The sequence below is a fragment of the Pelodiscus sinensis genome, chromosome 11 (assembly GCF_052426305.1).
Source record: "Pelodiscus sinensis isolate ZL-2025 chromosome 11, ASM5242630v1, whole genome shotgun sequence".
Classification (NCBI taxonomy): domain Eukaryota; kingdom Metazoa; phylum Chordata; order Testudines; family Trionychidae; genus Pelodiscus; species Pelodiscus sinensis.
The window spans coordinates 15,360,228-15,378,872 of record NC_143062.1 but is presented as its reverse complement, the minus strand read 5'-3'; the positions used below and the strand labels follow the sequence as shown (position 1 = coordinate 15,378,872).

The window sequence follows — 18,645 nt, the reverse complement described above, 5'->3', positions numbered from 1 at the left end:
TAAGAGAAAGAAGCGAAAACGCAGCAGCTATGCTCCTGGGTCCTACCCTGAGGGAGCAAGAATATTTTCCCTCACCCAGATGGAGCGAAAGCATGAGTGTGTTAACAATACCGTTGCCAGGGCCTCACACAGGAAAGGCAGGCTCCTCCATGCTAGGACCCATAATGAGCAGCAGGGACATTGCCTGCTCTCTGCTGTGCAAAACGAAGACTTAAGTGAATGCCAGGGATCTGAATAAAGGAGTCTTATGAAAAGAGCAAAATTAGCCTTGTTTTTTGAGGGTATTTTATTGGAGAGGGGAAGAAGAGCCAAAGTATAGAGACACCTATGAAGTCAGTGCAGCAACATAAGGATGTTAAGTCAAGCCAATGGTTATTTATTCTAAAAATGGAAGCTATTGCCTACATTTGCCAGAATCTGAAGGAAAGTTACAGATGTAAACAACCACACAGTTACATGTTCAATGGTAAAACCCTTTTACTGGCCACTTCAAAACGTTTTACAGTTTGTAAAAACATTTACAGCCTTCATGTTCTCTCAAGCTTTCCATCTACAGCAACTAAGACATACAATCATGAAACACTAACAGATCTAAAACAGGCTGCATTTCCTTGTTTACCATTTAATTTTTTCTTTTTTTCTTTTTTTTTAACAAAAATGTGCAGAAAAAGACATCTACTGAAGTTGCTAAGATCTCTTGGTCTTACGGACAAGGATGTGGCAGTTCTAGTCATCCCCAGAAAAACAGGTTTTATTTAAAAAGGACTATAGCTTCAAAAGTTATTTTTGTTAACGATGACAGCGCCTCCTGAAGTGATTTAAGCTTTCCTGGCTCCAGTGTCAGTTACTCCATGTCCCCCCAAACCCAATGAAGCTGTGGAGGATCTGTACACTGGAGGCTGCCTGTGCCCCACCCATTGGAAAGCACACCCCAAGAAGGAACTTTTTAAAAATACCAAAGCATTGATACACCCTTGCCAGCACACAGCTATTGCAGGATCCTGCTTTCTCCCCTCTACTCCTATCCCAAGAGTATTTTCTAGTGGCCTGAAGCATCATTTAAAATACCAGTTGCTTTGTTATAAAAACGGTCGTCACACAGTCACACGTTCAGATACACACATGCGGCACCACAGCTGGAGTCAGCAGAACTTTGCTTCTCACTAGTTCTTGCATTGGGAAGTGGCACAGGGCTGGGAGATCCCAGCAACCTGTTACATGTGCACTCTGGCACTGGCAGAGCCATGTCTCACCATGTCTTGGTCTGGATGGAGATTTTAGTCTGGGCTGGGATGTGACAATGGGCACTGGAGACAGGGCAGCTTGCAATGTTAGGCAAAGAATAAAAAAATTCAATTTTTAAAACAAATTAAAATGTTTGTATTTCAAACAAATCACAGGGAGAAGGTAATTTTCAAGCTGTAGAAGGGAAAGGAACTGGAGGATTGGACATAATTAGCTCCCTAGCCAAATCCAAGGCTATAGGACCAGAACCAAGAGTATTTACAATTCAATTCCTAAGAGGGTATTCTGTCCTCACTGGGAAAGATGGATGGAGGAAGAATCACAGGGCAGGAGACAAACTAACGAGAATGAAAAAAAAAAAAAAAAAAAAAGATCAATGCTAAATCTCATAATGGGAAAATAAATCAGCCCTCCCCCCTACAAGATACAAGCCAGCCACATCCACTTCTGCCATGAATGCACATCCTTACAGAAGTAGCTACTCCCTTCCCCCACACACACTATTGTCTGGGAAAGGTTATTTCTGAAATTATGCCCTCTCCTCCCACCAAATCTTACAAAAATTCTGAAGACTGAGGACAACCCAAATTTTATATTGGAGTACACCCTAAGCACTGAAGGGAATCCTCCTTCATGCAGTGTCCTCAGGAACCCCCCTCCCCTCTTCTGGGACTAGACTTCACAGCATGTGTCAAAGTCAAAACCTTATTATTTTCAAACCATGGGGAGGGTGGGACACACACACACACACCCACCCACTTCAGGCTGGTTCGCTACTGCACTCAATCGCCTTCCCTAGTTTCCTATATACACGCTCTACCAGTTTATCAAAACCACAGGAGCACGTTACCAATTGTGCCCTCTTCTTACGGTATAAAATTGTTGCTATTTTCAGCACCATCTCTTCACAGGTGAAGGAGATACACTGCATGGGTTGCCTATATACACACATTACGCTCTAATGAAGAAAAGATCCAGCAGAAACCCTGAGAAATGTTCCTTCTCTTCCACTAAAGAGGACAGACACTATACAGAGATGATTTAGCACCTGGCCAAGCCTGCTAGCCTGGGGGTGGGGAAGGGGACAGGAGAGTCTCGCCGAGACAGTCTGCTTTGGCCAAGGAAGAACGAGAATTTAGGGACTGGCAAACCAAATTCCTGTGCTTCCTTCTGTCAAAAAAAACCAGCTCATGATTCAACTTACAAGCTTTCGGGGAAATTTACTTGCTGGGATGGGAGAGGGGGAAGTGTGTGTGTGTAAAGCAAACTGCTTGACTAAAAAAAAATCACAGGCTTTGGCCAGGGATATGTTACATCCAGCCAGCACAGCAGTGTCAGACAAGACAACAGCAGGAACGTTGAACTCTGCCAGATTTTCCAAGGTGGAAACGATCCTTTCTCCACCAGTTACTGAAGAGCAACAAGTCTTCAGAATCACTGTGGGAAGAGCCCCACACATCACCCTAAAGCTAGATCAGCAAATGATAATCTGGAAGAAAATCAGTTTTGCAAGTGAATGATCAATTAATATTGCCTGCCTCCCAATCCTCCCTCTCACCCCAGGGGACGCTGGCCCCTCTATTCTCACTCATCTGTACCTCCCTGTTCTTACATGTTCAATTCTCATCACTGAGCGCATCTCGCAAACCCTGCACCTCACTGCCCAGCTGCCAGTCCAGCTGCTCTAGAAAGTTGTTAAAGGGTATGTGGTTTTCCTGCCCAATCACAGGGTACAGGCCAGGCAGCACTAAGTGCTGCACTCTCTGCGCAAACATTCTGATTACAAATATCTAACTAGGTTTGAAATGTTTTATAGAATAAGACAATATTCTTTTCAACAAACTTTTTTTAAAAAAAATTTACAGGTTTTTTTTTCCTCCTCCCACCCCTCCCCCCCGCCGCCGCTCTCCCCCCAACAGCCCTGTTTCCATTGGTTGTGTTTTGGGAAGTGGCAGACACCTCCGCACATTCAGCTTCTTGGCTGAAGGGTGAAGACGGCTGGGATTTCACCGATATCCTTGGTATCCGTAGTAGTTCCTGTAGTATCGGTCTCTGTCTTGGTAGTAGTTCTGCCACTGGACGGAAAACAAATAGCTTGTATTTAGGGGCGCTGTGCTGGAAAAGTCAAGTTCCCATTATAACCATGCAACTATAGCTTCCACCCAGCCCAAGTCCTCTTCCACAAATGTCCTAAGACAACAGCTTTCAACTGGGAGCACGCTACTGTGGCTTAACCTGCTTGCTTCCAAACTGCTCACTCTTCCACGTGGAAAGTTGCTACAGTTGCTACAGGGATACTAGGATGATACTTCTACAGGTGGACTATCACGGTAACAAATGGGAACTGAGGTGTCCACAGACACACACTTAAAGGTTGAGAAGCCCCTCCTAGAATTATTACTGCCCTGTGGAGTGTGGCCACTCACCTCCCGGTTGTACTGCCTGTAGTAATCTCGGTATCTGTTGTAGTCATACTCGCGTCCATAGAATCGATCATAATCCCCTCTGTACCGGTCATAGAAATTACGGTAACCCTATGATAATAGAGATTGTTAGCTAAGCACATCTAACAACGTACCCTGTAGAAAAATACGGCCTTGTAGTAAACAGAACCCCATCCTATGGAAACACCTCATATCCTCCAGTAATTCTTTCAGCTGTACAGTCTCTCTTTCAGCTACCCAAACCTCTCAAAGCATTTCACACAGAGGTGGGTGCATATCCCTGTCTCAAGGGGGAAAACAGCAAAAAAAAAAGGGGCAACTAGGACTAGAACACCTAGGTTCAGGCAACCACCAGGATGAAGCACATGGCTATTTTCAGGCAGATGGTGGTTGCCAATAATCTGACTTAAAAGTTTAGGCATGGTGCAAAGGTTCCCAAGTCTAGCAGGAAGAACTCATTATCAGTACAGACGTTACATTTTTTTTTTTAAATCTCCATCTCATGGGAGGTAGTGTGGCCTAGAGACTAGAACACTGGATTGAGACTCAGGACATCTGGGTTCCATTCCTGGCTTTGCCACTGGCCTGCTGGGAGTCCTTGGGCAAGGTCACTTTCCTCTCTGTGCTTCTGGCCTCCTTTGTAAAGTACTTTGAGATCTATGGACAAAAAGCACCATACAAGAGCTAGTATTATCATCCTCTCTTCCTCCTCTTGGGAAGAAAATGGTGCAAGAATCACCCCAAAAACGCCCTCTTTTCCCTGTTGAGAAAAATCAACGATGGCCATCATACCCCCTGCTCGAGTCTGATATGAAGTAGTCAGAACTATTGCACTCACTCCTCTGTTTCCAGGCTGCCCCCAGTACTGCTGCTGCCCATAAGATCGATTGTCATAACCTCGGCGCTGCCCACCAACTAGAAAGGAAACAAGCAAGATCCGTCAATGCTACAGATGCACTACCTCCTAAACATCAGCAAGAGTCAAGCTGTTCCTGCATTGCCCCATGACTTGCAATCTCATGATGGCAGAAGCCAAAAAACAGCTTGTCAGAGACTTTCTAATTACAGCTCTGCACAGTAACTGCCTCCAGGTTGTGTGTTTCACTTCTGGGGAGTGAGAGCAGCAAATGTTCATTACAGAAGGCAGCTAGACTAGGTTTAATGAAACAGTACCATATTTCACACCCTCCAATGAAGTTATAGGGGAGAGAAAATCCAGCAGCAGCCCCACTTATCTCAATCTCAGCATCTCTCCAACAAAGTAAAAGAATGGGGTTTGGAAAGGAAGAGCATAGCATGAGACAGACAACACACCCTAAACAGAGGTTAAACAGTAGTGGAATAACATCCCACAGTCTACAGCATGACCAGAACTAATTAATACAGATATCGATAACCTACAGGAAATAAAACATGCATTGGTGTTATCTGTCAGGGATACTGAAAGAGTTACAATTGTTGGCAGTGAAAAGCAGAGGGAAAGTGAAACTGCAGGATATTCTGAAAGGTGAAAGATGGTGCGATAGAATGAGACTCAATTCAGATAAATAAGGTAGCTAGGGTAAGCTGTCTCCAAGCAGGAGTCTAGGGAGTTGAGACAAGGGCTTACATCATTGTCATGTTGGCTGCAGCAAAATAATGCACATTTAAGACTAAAAACAAAGCCTCAGGTAGAAAGGATACATGCAAATTAAGAAAAATGTGTCACCAGTGAGGGTAACAAAAGCTTACAGGCAGGGCTCGACAAATCGCTATTTCTACTCGCCCATGGCAAGTAGATTTCAGCCGGTTGCCCCGTTCACCGGCGGCGCGCACATGTGCAATGCGGGTCTTGCGCATGTGCAGTGCGGGGCTGGTGAGTAGATTTCGCCGCCGTTTGTCAAGCCCTGCTTATGGGAACAGAGCACTCTGTATAATACAGGTTTTAGATGGTTACTTCTACCATGACAGTAAGAATTAAGGACCTGGAGGTAGCTCAAATTTCATTGAAAGGCAAATGTTTCTGAAAACTGCAGCCTTCTGTTAGCACAAGAACAATTTGGCTCTGAATAAGGAAATGCAAGTTAAACCATAAGGTTAACTAGGCAAGAAGGTGCTTGAGAGAAGAACTAGAAGCTAGAGTGGAGAGAAAGTTCTGCTGTCTTGCTGAGGCCTGCACTTGGTGACCCAATTCCCTTCTTCCACACCTAGGGAGTAGAATCCTTACACATTGCCTTGACATCAAGAGAATATGGCATAAGGAGCCTTTAGACACAAAAGAGACCAGAGAGGCAATGCTGCCTAGGCCCTGCAGAGCCTCACCATATCCCTGGCCTCGGTTGCGGTTCTGACGGTTGCGTTTGTTGCGATTATTGCGACGGTTTGCCCGTTTCTCAGATGGAGGGAGCAGTTTTCTGGCCTCCTCCTTGTATTTGGTGACCAGTGGCTGGGCCTCCTCTTTCACCAGCTCTTCATACATCACCTCATCTAAGTAATCACTCTTCTCCGGAAGTGAGAAGTTAGCTGTGTTAAAATGAAAACAGCAAGAGAATTCACAATATCAAGGCAACTTTCAGTGGCTTGAGACCCTACTTCCCAGCAAAAAAGAGATTCGAGAGGTTAACACACTTCCTACCCCATCACCCAGAAGGAGTACCTCAGCGCCTACCACTGCCCAGGATAGTCTGGAAAGAGCTAGTTTCTCTGAATTATTTAAGGATTGTTAGAGATGCTGCAGCACAATGCAACAGGCTTGGTTGAACCAGTCTACCTTTCATTTCCAGCATCACTGATTCAGGCACATCCTCCCCCTCAACCTCTTTCCTCAATTCCAGCCTCTTCTTCCAGTCTTCTTCGTTGGGAACAATCACGATCACCTTGCGAGAGAAACCCTTGAAAGCAAGCAGCTTCCGTCGCTGACCAGAGTTATACACATTACACTGAGGGGGGAGAAAAGAAACAGGTTTCAGAAATTCATCTGCCACTACTCAACTCATCTTGCCTTGAAGTCAAATCGGCTCAGGAAAGGAAGTTCCTGGGGGTTAGTAACAATACCTGATCAAGAATGTAGTTTCTCTTTGCCCTGGGAGCAATCTGAACCAGCTTGCTAAGGCACTGGGCAGCTTGCTGGATTAACAGGTCTCGGCTCTTGGGATCTACTTCTTCTTCTTCAAGGCCCTTTGTCTGGCAAGAGGAACAAGGAACATCAATAAGATTCTTTAGATACAGTGTACAACCAATCCTGTGGTCACCCCTCTCTAGCACTGGTGCCCCATAAAAGGTGTCACATAAACCAGAACATAATTGCCACAGCTTGGTCACTAGCTGTCTTCACCCTAGAATCATATACAGACTGATTTCAAAAGAGGGGAAAACCCACTCCTTTTTGCTGCTATCAGAGGAATCCCGTCCCCTTACTACTCCACTAAGCAATTTTCTGCAATGCCACATTTATAGCAGAACACTGGCAATGGAAGATAAAGCTACTATATTTTTTAGGATCGTCCTGCCAACTCAGTCCTGGAAGGGCTCTACCCAATGGAAGGGCTTACCCTCATTTGGTAAAGAACAGTCTCTGTTCCCAAGATGTTGTATCGTTTCTCTTGATTGTCCTGGGTGTACTTCTGTGCCCACTGGGTCTTTCCAGACCCTGGCAGTCCAACCATCAGCAGTACCTGCAATAAACATCACACAGGCTACGTCTAGACTGCAAGCCTTTTTTGAAAGATACTTTCGAAAAAGCCTCTTTCGAAAAAGAGCGTCTAGACTACAACCAGTACATTCGAAAAAGCAAGCCACTTTTTCGAAAGAGCACCCAGGCAGTCTCGATGCTCTCTTTCAAAAAAGCACAGTTTGCTTTTTTCATAGTGCCTTTTTTTCGAAAGAGCATTTTCGAAAAAAGGCGTTATTCCTCATAAAACGAGGTTTACCACGGTCAAAAAACCTGCTACGTTCTTTCGATTTACTTTCGAAAGAACACGGCAGCAGTCTAGACGCAGGTAAAGATTTTTTCGAAAAAAGCCTGCAGTCTAGACACACCCACAGAGATTAGAGGAAGAGCTGAAATGATTAAGTAGCTCTGAGGAGAAACAGTTAAAGTCAACACTATAACTTGCCAGGAATGGCTCTTTCCACATATATTTCAGGTATTCCTTTAAAAAACAGGCCCATATGCTTGCAACCACTAACTCTCAGCCATGATTACTCCTTACAAGCAGTAACTAAGTCTGTCTGAAACGAACCCCATTACCTCACATTCCTCTGTGGTTTTTGGTGGAAGAGGTGTGCGCACTCGATCTTCAACTGGAATGGCATGGATGAACACATATTCCTCACGAATTGGGAAGAAGGGCTCCTCCTTCTGACCGAAGTTCAATTCAACCACACAGTTTTTGCACAGCACATGTGGCAAGAGGGCTCTCTCACCCAGAGATTCTTTAATGATCTGGAAGGCTACTCCCAGATCTTCCCCATTCTTGGAAAAGGACAGCTCCACCTCTTCACTCTCAAAGTTCTGTGACAACAAAGAACACAAGAATCCTGAGATCAGAAGCTTTGAGGGTTGGCCACTATTTTGCCTCCACCATCTTTCCTCCAAAACCATCTCCTAACAGGCTCCAGCACAAACAGGAGGAAAGCCACTTCCAGGCTTATTGTTGTCCAATCTAATGCAGTCAATCAGAAACATACCAGAGAGACATTTCAAGACTGTCTTCCTGTTTGCAGAAAGTATACAGCTGTTTCCTTACACACAGGAGAGGAATGGACTATCTTATGTTAACACATTTTGATGCAAGGATAGAAAACTTCCTCCCTCCTGCCTCTGAAATGTCTACCACAGGTTTTATCTCGAGTACTTACAGCAAAGCAGCTGATCACATCATTCTCCCCAAAGGGCTGACCAAACTCCTCAAACTGCCCATTTTCAGCCTTCAATCCTCGTCCATCATAGCCATAGGAAAACTCATCCTCACCTGAAAAAGAGCAGCAGATAAATGTTTGAAATCAAAATGAACAGGTTAAGAGGAAAGGCTCTGTACATCTGGGGACTGACTTTGAAAATCACAAGACATGTATGGTACATGACCAGCATTGATCCAGAGTTAGGTATGCAAGTTTTTAGATAGTAGGGAATAAGTGCATCACCCATTGGAAATGTTATGCAATTGGTTGTGGTAAGCAGTAGGGATGTTAATGTGTGTCCCTGTATACAAGGTTAAGCAATAAGCCCGGGCTAATCGGTTAATCATGTATCAAAGGAAGCAGGGTGTGGGGGAGGAGAAAGGAAGGAGCCAGTGCATGTGGGGAGCTGGCTTTTAAGCTGGCTCTTGCTGAGCCACCTGCCCCCCATGCTGCTACCTTTGATACAGAGGCAGCAGCACAGGAGGAGGGGCAGGTGGGAACCGTTACATGCAAGAAGCCTACTTTCAAGCTGGCCCCCACAAAGCCGCTAGCCCCAACTCCTCCCTCTACTGCTGCCTTTGCGTGGGGAAGAGGGAGTAGGCAGGAGCTGGGGCTCAGGCCAGCTTAAAAGCCATCTTTCTGCAAGCACCGTCTCCCTCCTTCCCAATTTCAGTGGTTACATGTTTACAAAAATACTTATTTTAACATCCCTAGTAAGCAGATATGTAAATGGGTAAGGACTGTTCCACTGTCCTTCAGTTTCTGGAGTGGGCTCTCTGCAGGAAGAATTTGGGCTACTTCCCTAACTGTGGCCCTTGTCAGTAATGTCCTGTTTATTCATCTTGGTACTGTTGGTGTCCTGTGATGTGTTCTGCGTATATGTCCCTCAACCACATGACTGTTTCAGACACCATGATCTGCCTCATCAGCCAAACATGTTTTCGCAAATTGTGTTATGGTTAGAAATGTTAAATATTGAGTAACTGACTAATCGAATAGTCGATGCACTTTGCATCGACTATTCGATTAGTCGATAGGGCGCCTCTGCCTTTGATGTGTAGCAATAGTCCTAGGGTTGTAGCTCCATGTGGCATTGCCACTTTGAAACACCACAGGGAGCTCAGCGTCAGGCTGCACACAGCATTTCAAAGCGGCAGCACCGCATGGAGCCCCGAGTCAGCTGGCTCCCACACTGATCCTGGGCTTCATACGGCGCTGATACTTTGAAACGCTGTGTGCAACCTGGGGACACCCTAGATGGCCCAGGCTCCATGTGGCACTGCCACTTTGAAGTACTCCCTCCTCCCCACTTGCTGCCTCTTTCTGATAGAGGGAGCAAGGGGGTGGGAGAGCAACTCTAAGCATTTGCTTACCAGATAGTCGACTAGTTGTTCACATCTCGTCACGGTTGAGCCAAACTGCCCATTAATACTTTTACAAAATCTCAATAGCTCAGTAACCTGCTGCAGTTTATAGCTAACATAGAAGAAAAATGAACTCAGTTACCTAGTTGGGAACGAGAGAAATCCACAGACCATCCAACCCGAAGAAGCGGGACCTCTGTACTACCTTCCTTCACTGGAAGGTTCTGTGTCACCTAGAGAAATTACAGGAGAAGTCATTTAGCATGTTGTGTTGTTTGCAAAACTAGTCAGGCCTCTGCAAGACTATAATCCTCCAGGTCCTAGTCAAAAGATTTACACAATCTGGACACAGGCACAGATCTCTGTACTAAAGCCACAGGTTAATGTGGTATTTCTCTTGCTTTCCCTACAGTCTATTCAAATATAGATCTCATCTGCTTCAGAGAGAGGCACTCATGTCAGATACTGTAAAGTAGGGGAAACCTTTTTTGGGTTGGGGGCTGCTGACCCACAGAAAAAAAAAAATCAGTCGGGGGCCACACACAAGTGAGAAACAAAAAACCCAAAAACAAAAAATGTGGCCCCTGGCTGAGAAGGAAAAAGACTCCCCATTTACCCCTCGCACACCAGAGCATAAAGGGCTCATCCTAGCAGATATTGTGTGCTCAAGCCCCACCGTGAGGCAACAGGGGGCTGTAGCACCAGCATGGACTCCACAATGGTGGAGGGCCACTGAGCCTCAGGGGCCAGATCCAGGCAAGCCAGGGGCCGCATCCAGCCTGAGGTTCCCCACCCCTGCCCTAAGACAAACACAGCAGCAGCACCAAATCACCTCCGCCATTTAGAAGTTGATTCCCCAAGAGTTAGAACAAACCACATTTAGACAGTCTATTCTTTTGGTGCAGAGCCCAGTGAGATATCTGACCATGGCAATGTTCCCCAGGCCAATCCTTGACTATTGCTTAGGTGAGACACTATACTAGTAGGACTATATACTCACTTGTTTCCCTCTACAAAAACTCTATCGTCTCCAACTACCCATTATCGCACAAGATCAGAGACAGTAACAGGAATGAAAGACAGCACTGGGAACCTGGCGCCATATAGAAACTTGTGTCTTGGCATTGGGATGTATATATTTATGTTCTGAAATCCATTTACCAAGACTGCCAAATTCTGAGCTTCAACCAGCATTCTCATGATTACTCCCATCTGAGAGGATATCCACCAACTAGAAATTCTCTTAAATAGGAGACTGTAGTGATAAAGGTAAACATAAGGAAATATGTATTTTATGCAAAACTGGTTCCTTTCAGGTATGGCCACACCAATACCCAGGACTGAACAGCTACTGATGAAATAACGAGGAATTTCTTTTCCAAAATAAAATAATTGCTTTACATGGGAAATCCTTTATCTGGGAAAAGAAAAATCTTGTGACAAACCCACAAAATTCAGCATTTAAATATAACTTGCACAGAAATAAGAAATAGCATTGCACTCTTTTCACTTTTCCTAGGCAGTCTGAAAGCCTCCTGAAAATAGGGATGTTAAAATGCATGTAACTGTGTACAGCTGCTCCCCGAGTTGCGAACGGTCGAGTTACAACTGTTCGCACTTACAACCAAAGCTCCCATGGAGCGGTCGTAAAGGCGGTCCCTGAGTTACGAACACAACCCGCGCTTACGAACAGCACGGTCGCGTGTAACTCAGTGGGGTCCAAGTTACGAACAGTTCGAGTTACGGACCAATAAGATGAGCTTATTGGTTACCCATTTAAATAGCTACACTGTTACATCCATACCTGAAAGATGTTTAAGAAAAAGCTTTTTATACATTAGGTATCTAAGACTAAGTTATACAGAGGCTGCTGTGAATGAAGAACTAGTAAAGTTAGCGTCACAAAAAACTGACAGCTGAGGAAAAAAAGAGAGATAGGGAATTTCAGCTAGACTGATTACAAGTCTGCTTTGAGAACAACTGTATTATTGGAATGCATAATTAACACTTGGAAAGAAATAAATGTTTGCTAAAGATTAAACCCTCCATAACTCTTCTTTTTATGAGCCTTTTGTCCTTAATTGAACCAAACTCCTTATCATCCCATCCCCAAGCACCCTATGCCCTCCAGCAAACTAGGGAAATCCAGACTTGATAAATCTTTATACTGCAAAAGTAAAACACAAGGAAAAAAAGACCCTAGAATTTTCAGGCGGTCTTTCTATTAAAAGCAGCAAAAGGCTACAATTAAATAAATTTAAGTGAGAAATTTGGCTCTGATACAAAAAGTGGGCCTTTGTTTGCATTTTTAAACAGAGCCACAGCCAGAGTCAATTCTGACATTCTCTCTCTACACTCTGGGGCTGTCTCTAAACTACATCCCTTTCTCAAAAAAGGGATTTAAATTAGACATTTTAAAATTGCAAATGAAGCTGGATTTAAATTTTCCACACTTCATTTGCATAATGGCATCCGCAGGGTTTTTTCGAAAGAAAAACGTTTGTTTAGATGGGGATCATTTGGAGGAGTACAGGATCTTTCAAAAAAGGGTTTTATTTTCAAATGATCCCCGTCTAAACAACCGTTTTTCTTTCCAAAAGCCCCTTTTCAAAAAAACCTGCAGCTGCCATTATGCAAATGAAGTGCGGGAAATTTAAATCCCAGCTTTATTTGCAATTTCAAAGTGTCTAATTTACATCCCTTTTTCTAGAAAAGGGATGTAGTTTAGACACAGCTCGGGAAAGATCTTCTCATCACAACAGTACCTTACCCAGTCCTTGTGTCACACACACACATCCTTAAGATAAGCATGGTGAGTTTCTTTAGAGCTAATCTAAATTTCAACCTATTAAATATTACTAGATTTTTATTAAATTAGACTACCTCAGATCTAACATCTCATTCAGTATTGCAAGGGCCAGGGATCAGTAGAACAGCCTTGCCACTTCCCAACACATTGACTCACCACATCCATCTACCAGGTGTCCTACCTTTGCCTCAAAGCAGACTTTCCCCTTTGTCACTCCATGGGTGCTCCTGGCCCCAGACCAAAGGGAGGGGAACTTCTCTGAGAAAAGAGGTTGTCCTCCATAGCGGTCCTTGCTTGCTTTGAAGTGGAGATCAGATGTATCTATCAGAAAGGAGACATCAGTTTACACCAAGTTCCTTCTTCACATGTACACAAAAGCATTAAACCACAAGCACCAGTAAGTCTGGTTCATATCTAGATAGAAATTAACATGTTAGAAGATAGTCTTCTACCCTTCTTCTCTTCCAGTTTTACTGGCAGGCCCAAAGTTGCTCTAGTGTAGTAGTTTTCAACCTTTTCACATTTGTAGGCATCTGCAAAATTCCAGACGGAGGTGCAGACACCTTTGGAAGTCTTAAGACACTTTTCATACCCCCAGGAGTTCGCAGACCAGACTGAAAAGCACTACTTTCGTGCAACAGCATTAATGCTGCACTTTCCACTCAAGTACCTCCAAATCTACCATATATTGACCAAAAGATCAAAAAGAATTACACATGTTCCAGCTCCACACAGTTCCACTTACGCAAGCTTCTGTAAACCCTATGGTGGATGAAGGAGCAGAGAGGCCTCGGTTGTTTTGACACAAACATCATTAGCTGTGATGCTGGGTTTCTCAAATTATATACCTAATAATTAAAGCTCTGAATTTTAAATGTAGTATGAATCAAATAGCTACCACATCGCCTATACATACATGTGTCCAGGATCACAACAGTTTCATCATCTTCCTCTCTCGGTTCTTCTTCTGGTGGTGGTGGAGACTTAGACCTAGGCAAGAGTGAGAGAAGAAACAAGAGATCAGGTTCCTACAGAATATCCAGGAATAAGCCCATTTAGAATAGAAAAAAAACAGCAGAATGTAAATCAAGAACACATATTCTGACATAGTTCCAAATCAAATTTAAACCTTTCCCCTGCATCCACGAGCAAGGTCTGCCTAATTCCAGAGTCAGCTGATCAAAACATTTTATCCATTGCCTACGAAGTAACGTGAATCGCCTGTAAGAACTGGACCCAAGATTTGCTGCTTCTTACCGACTATTGTAAGCTTCCTCTCGGAATTCATAATAAGCACGGCCATGTTCTTCTTTTTCTTCACGTTGTCTCTTAACCCCTCGTCGCTCTCCATCTGAACCTGTTGGCTTTGATTTATCCCCGTCCTCTTCGTCCACTGTTGGGGGCAAAAGAAAAAGTCAGCAAGTCTTACTGAAAGTGAAACAAAACTTATGGGTTCCACTTGCCTGATATATCCTCTTGGCAAAGAGATGACACCTATAAAGTGCTTCTGTCTCATGGACAGTCTATAAAAAATTTGGCCATTTCATTAAACTTTAAAAAAAAACTGTTAAAGGGACACCATCATCTTAAAGATTACACTTCTGCCTGACTGTCATCTACTGATGAATGACAATAAAGATCACTACAAATCCTCATTTCAGTTTGTTTAGTTTAGAACCAGCTTTGCTATTTCCCATTTTACTCATGTGAATCGTTCACACTGCAATTTGGGAAAATAACATTCCAGAAACAAAAATAGGATTTTATAAAAACACAAAAATTAACAGATGTACTCACGGGTATGATTGGTACCTGAAACTACTTTTAACTTTGTTAAACTGACCAAACTTTAAGTTGACAGCATTATTTAATTATGTTGAATTGGTAAACACAGATGTGAACTGAAGAACTAAAGTGTTTTTGGAAGCAAACATTTAAATTCAGTTTCTCCCTAACTTACATATAAAATCTGGGTTTAATGTTCATTAGTTAATTAGTAACATCTGTAATTGTCTGAAATGAAATGAACTGTACAAGCATTAAGTATCCATATTAATACCCCATGTTTCACATACAAATTGCTGAAGATACAGATATGCCCTAAAGAGTGCAGGAAAAGCTCTAGAGAAACACCTCATTTTACTCTGGTCTTGCCAGAATACAACGAGATGTATTTTACATTTTTAATTTTGCATTTATATTTTTCCAACTGTTAGGCCTTAAAACTTTGTTTTATTTCCCCCACAGACTTAGATCTCACAAACATACTTTTGAAACCCCCTAATTCAAGGAGGGTGAGAGAGAGATGGGACTTGACAGGAGAGCCCTGATAGTAAAGTTAAATGTGTGTTTGCGAGATCAGGGTCTCTGAAGTCACATGCATATATTTTATAGAAAAAACAAAGCTGACCTTGTAGTAACAACATAAATCAAAGCCAACCAAAACCCAAAGAAAAAAATCCAATTAAATTGTGTGCGCTATGGTCAGATGGGCTTTCCCCTCCCTGAACACTTTAGAAACCAAAATAAGGGAAGGAATAGGAAAGAGTGATATCAAAGTTGTTATTTGTATTTGCTATTTTACAATGAACTTGTAAAATAGCAAATGATTAATGACAAACAGCTAGTAAGCAGAGCGATCAGCCTGGAAAGTCTCTCAAACATAAAACTTTGCAATCAACTTTTATTTATCTTTTATTGTAAGCAATCACAAAGATTACCCTAACTGAAGTTTAAGTGTTAGTTGATCAACTTCAAGCTTATACAGACCTGAAAAACTCTCCGTAAGCTTGATTATTTCACCAATAACATTCAGTCTAATAACAGATATGTACCTTTCATATTCTGTTTCTCTAATATTCTGGGACCCTCACCACTACAACTAACCTGCAAACTGTCTGTTTGCTATGGACATTTTTGACAAAGGTTTATAGTCAGGTCCCTCCCCCCTCTAAATTTTGAGATTTCATGGGAAGATAGGGAAAAAAACAGTAAAGTGTGTTTAGATGCCAATTTTAATTACAAGTGTTGGTAACAGACTCAGTGATAAATATGGGTGCCTGGAACTACTTTCAATTTAAAACAGATTTGGATTTTATCCCAAAAGGACATCAATGAAGAGAACTGTCAGCTTTGCCTTGGTGCTGACAGAACTTTACCATCACACCCTATAGCCCCATTCTGGGGTTTATTGCCCATGCACAAAAGACAGGGTTTCTGAACCAAAAGCCAATGCACAGAGATATTCAGACAAGTGAAAGGATGAATTATGTACAGGGATATTATCACTGAGCCTGGAAATCCCCATCCAGGAGGCAGGGCAGTTTGTGCCCTCAAAATTGAAAAGTTTCACAGATTTCTTCTTATTCTGCACATGCACCAGGAACTGTATAATCCTACTTGGGTTATTTAAAATATTATGTCACAGATTTACACAGACCTATTTATCAAATATGTCTGAAACTAGAAGCTCCCAATCCTTTGGTCTGCCCCCCAGATACCTGGCTGCAGTGATACTGGAGGAAAATAATTGGGGAAACAGGACTAGATAGCTGGGGTAAAGTGGACCAGGACATAATGTGAAATAAATTGTAAGATATCTGAATATGAGAGGGAAGGGAACAGTCCCAGATAGACAGGAGAAGCAGAAACTGATGGGGCCCAAGAGATTCCCATGAAAGATGTGGGGAGGGATCTGGATGTGTAGGATAAAAAGGTTGCATTTGCGGGGTAAGGTAAACCCATGGAAGATGTGGGATTAGGAGCTGGATGTGCCGGAAAGGGGATTAGAGAATATAAGGGGTGTCCTGCAGATGGGTTGGAAAGAGCAACCGGATGTGCAGGGTATGACTTGTGGGGTAAGGTAGTGTCCGTGGGGCAAGGAATCGGCGGGAGTCACCTACGGCTGATTTCCCCCCAACCCCGTCAGAGGCCTCACCGGGCTCCTCGCCCCCCTCTTTGGTCTCAGCCTCGGCCGCCGCCGCCTCATCCCCGCTGGGCCCCTCTTCCTGCGGTCGCTCAGCTCCATTCACGCCGCCTCCTTCGCTCTCTTCGGGCTGGGGCTGGGGCTGCGTCTGGGCCTGGGCCGCTTCTTCCTGGGGCCCGGGCTGCGGTTGGGCCTCCCCGCCCAAGGCCGGGGCCGGCTCCTCGTCAGCCAGCAGCGCCTCCTCATCTTCCTCTTCTTCTTCCTCTTCCTCCTCCTCTTCTTCGTCCTCGTCGTCATCGCCCTCCCCACGCGGATGGATTCCGACAGGGCCCCCCGCGGGCCCCGGCTCCACCCCAGAGCAGGCCCCGGCAGCGCCGGCCTCCTCGGGCCCGGCCGCCAGCATCTCGGCGTCCAGGGCCTCCTGCAGCCGCTGGGCAAGCTCCACCTTTAGCCCACGAGAATCGAGACCACGGCGACCCAGCTCAGCCCGAAGCTCAGTCACCTTCAGACGCTTCACGTCCATGGCAAGGGGGGGACAAGGCAGCGAGCGAGAGACTCCGACCGACCCAGCGCCTCGGCCGCCCGCGCCGCTACTGCGCCTGCGCCGAACCCCGCCGCCGCCTCGCAACACCACAGCGCAAGCGCGCCCACCGGACGAACAGACCACTGCGCAAGCGCGGGAGGCTGGGCCCATCAAGGCGCACGCGCAGCCCTCCGAGCGTCGCTTCGGTTGCTCAATGCGCAAGCGCAGTCTCAAGGCCGCCCACACCGTCGCGCAAGCGCAGACTCCAACGGCCTCTTGGGCTCACCAACATGCAGGCGGGGCTCCCCAACGGCCGACTAGGCTGGCCATGACGCACGCGCGTTGTCCCCACTACCCACACAACTACACATGCGCGCATCACAGCCATCGCCTGGTCCGGTAAAGGCGCGTGCGCTCCCGCCCACTCATTGACTCTGCGCAGACTCCAATTGTTTTCTCTTAGCCGCCGCGAAAACCGCAGGCGGTTGTCCTCGAGCTGACCATTTAGTTGCGCACGCGCCGCCTACGTACATAGCGATCTCGTTTTAGGCGGGTGTTTGAGGCCTCTATGGCCCAGTCGTACGGGAGGCTGCTGAATTTTATGTTTGGCTCGTTCTTTTTCTAAGCTGCCTAGCAACTGTAAGGCTTGTTTGTGATTGGGTGGCCTCCGATGCGCTTTCAAATGCCCCGTACCGTGCTTCAGTTTATCCGGGCGCCATTTTGTGCCTTGGTACCTCAGGCTGAGAGAAAAAAGCTGACCGAGATTAGCCCGGCTCCCTACAGTTGCAACTACCCCGGGCCCAGTGCACCAGTCCCCACTGTGTAAGGGGCAATTACCTGTCCCTGCTGAACCTGTTCCTCAGTTATTGGGGCAATTAATGCATCCCATTGTGGCTTTCTGGAAGGTATTGCGGGCCCTAACCCCTCCACAGTGTACCTGCACCCATGTATATGTGGGCAGTTACTCTCCTGAAGCTGTCTGCCTCCACATAGAAGCCAAGTAATTACCCGGATGATGAAGGGCAGTTCTCTCCCCCACCTTAGGGTTGCCAGGTGTCTGGTTTTGAACCGGACAGTTGGTATTTGAGGGTTCTGTCTGGGAAACAAATTGAGTAAATAGAAATGTCTGGTATTTTCTAATTAGGTGAGTTTTATTATTATTATTATTTAATTATGAGTATCAGTACGTAGTTGCGAACTGCCTGGCTGGTAGAAATGCTCATGCTGTGTGAGTGTGTCTACCAGCCAAGCAGTACACAGCTACAGGAGGTGGGGCCAGGGCAGGAGGGAATCCCCAGGGCTGGACTCTGTGCTTTGCTGGCTCCCCACCAGCTGATTCTCTCCCCCCTGCTCCCCTCCCAGCTAGTCCTTCTCCCTGCCAGCTGGTCCCCGCCCCCCAATCTCCTCCTGCCAGCCCCTCTGCCTCTGCCCCCAGCTGGCTCTGCTCCCCTCCT

General features: G+C 45.2%; 1 protein-coding gene across 1 annotated transcript; it reads right to left on the bottom strand.

The window, feature by feature from the left end:
- Positions 1-355: 355 nt before the first annotated feature.
- On the bottom strand, positions 356-17,383 carry HNRNPUL2 (heterogeneous nuclear ribonucleoprotein U like 2). Its single transcript, XM_075939305.2, has 14 exons — positions 16,681-17,383; positions 14,001-14,136; positions 13,660-13,733; positions 12,925-13,064; positions 10,077-10,167; positions 8,529-8,641; positions 7,918-8,181; positions 7,220-7,342; positions 6,723-6,851; positions 6,439-6,607; positions 5,991-6,191; positions 4,528-4,604; positions 3,672-3,779; positions 356-3,320 (listed from the first exon to the last, which is right to left on the bottom strand). The coding sequence occupies exons 1-14, from the start codon at positions 17,360-17,362 to the stop codon at positions 3,252-3,254; spliced, it is 2,376 nt and encodes a 791-aa protein (XP_075795420.1). The 5' UTR covers positions 17,363-17,383; the 3' UTR covers positions 356-3,251.
- Positions 17,384-18,645: the final 1,262 nt, after the last annotated feature.

What these genes read in the sequence shown, in the direction of transcription:
- HNRNPUL2 (XM_075939305.2), bottom strand. Translation starts at nt 17,362, where the DNA reads ATGGGCCCAGCCTCCCGCGCTTGCGCAGTGGTCTGTTCGTCCGGTGGG. An exon ending in GAGGAAGCTTACAATAGTCG is followed by an intron (nt 13,734 to 14,000) that starts GTAAGAAGCAGC and finishes ACTCTTGCCTAG; the next exon opens with GTCTAAGTCTCCACCACCAC. An exon ending in ACAGGCAGTACAACCGGGAG is followed by an intron (nt 3,321 to 3,671) that starts GTGAGTGGCCAC and finishes TTTTCCGTCCAG; the next exon opens with TGGCAGAACTACTACCAAGA.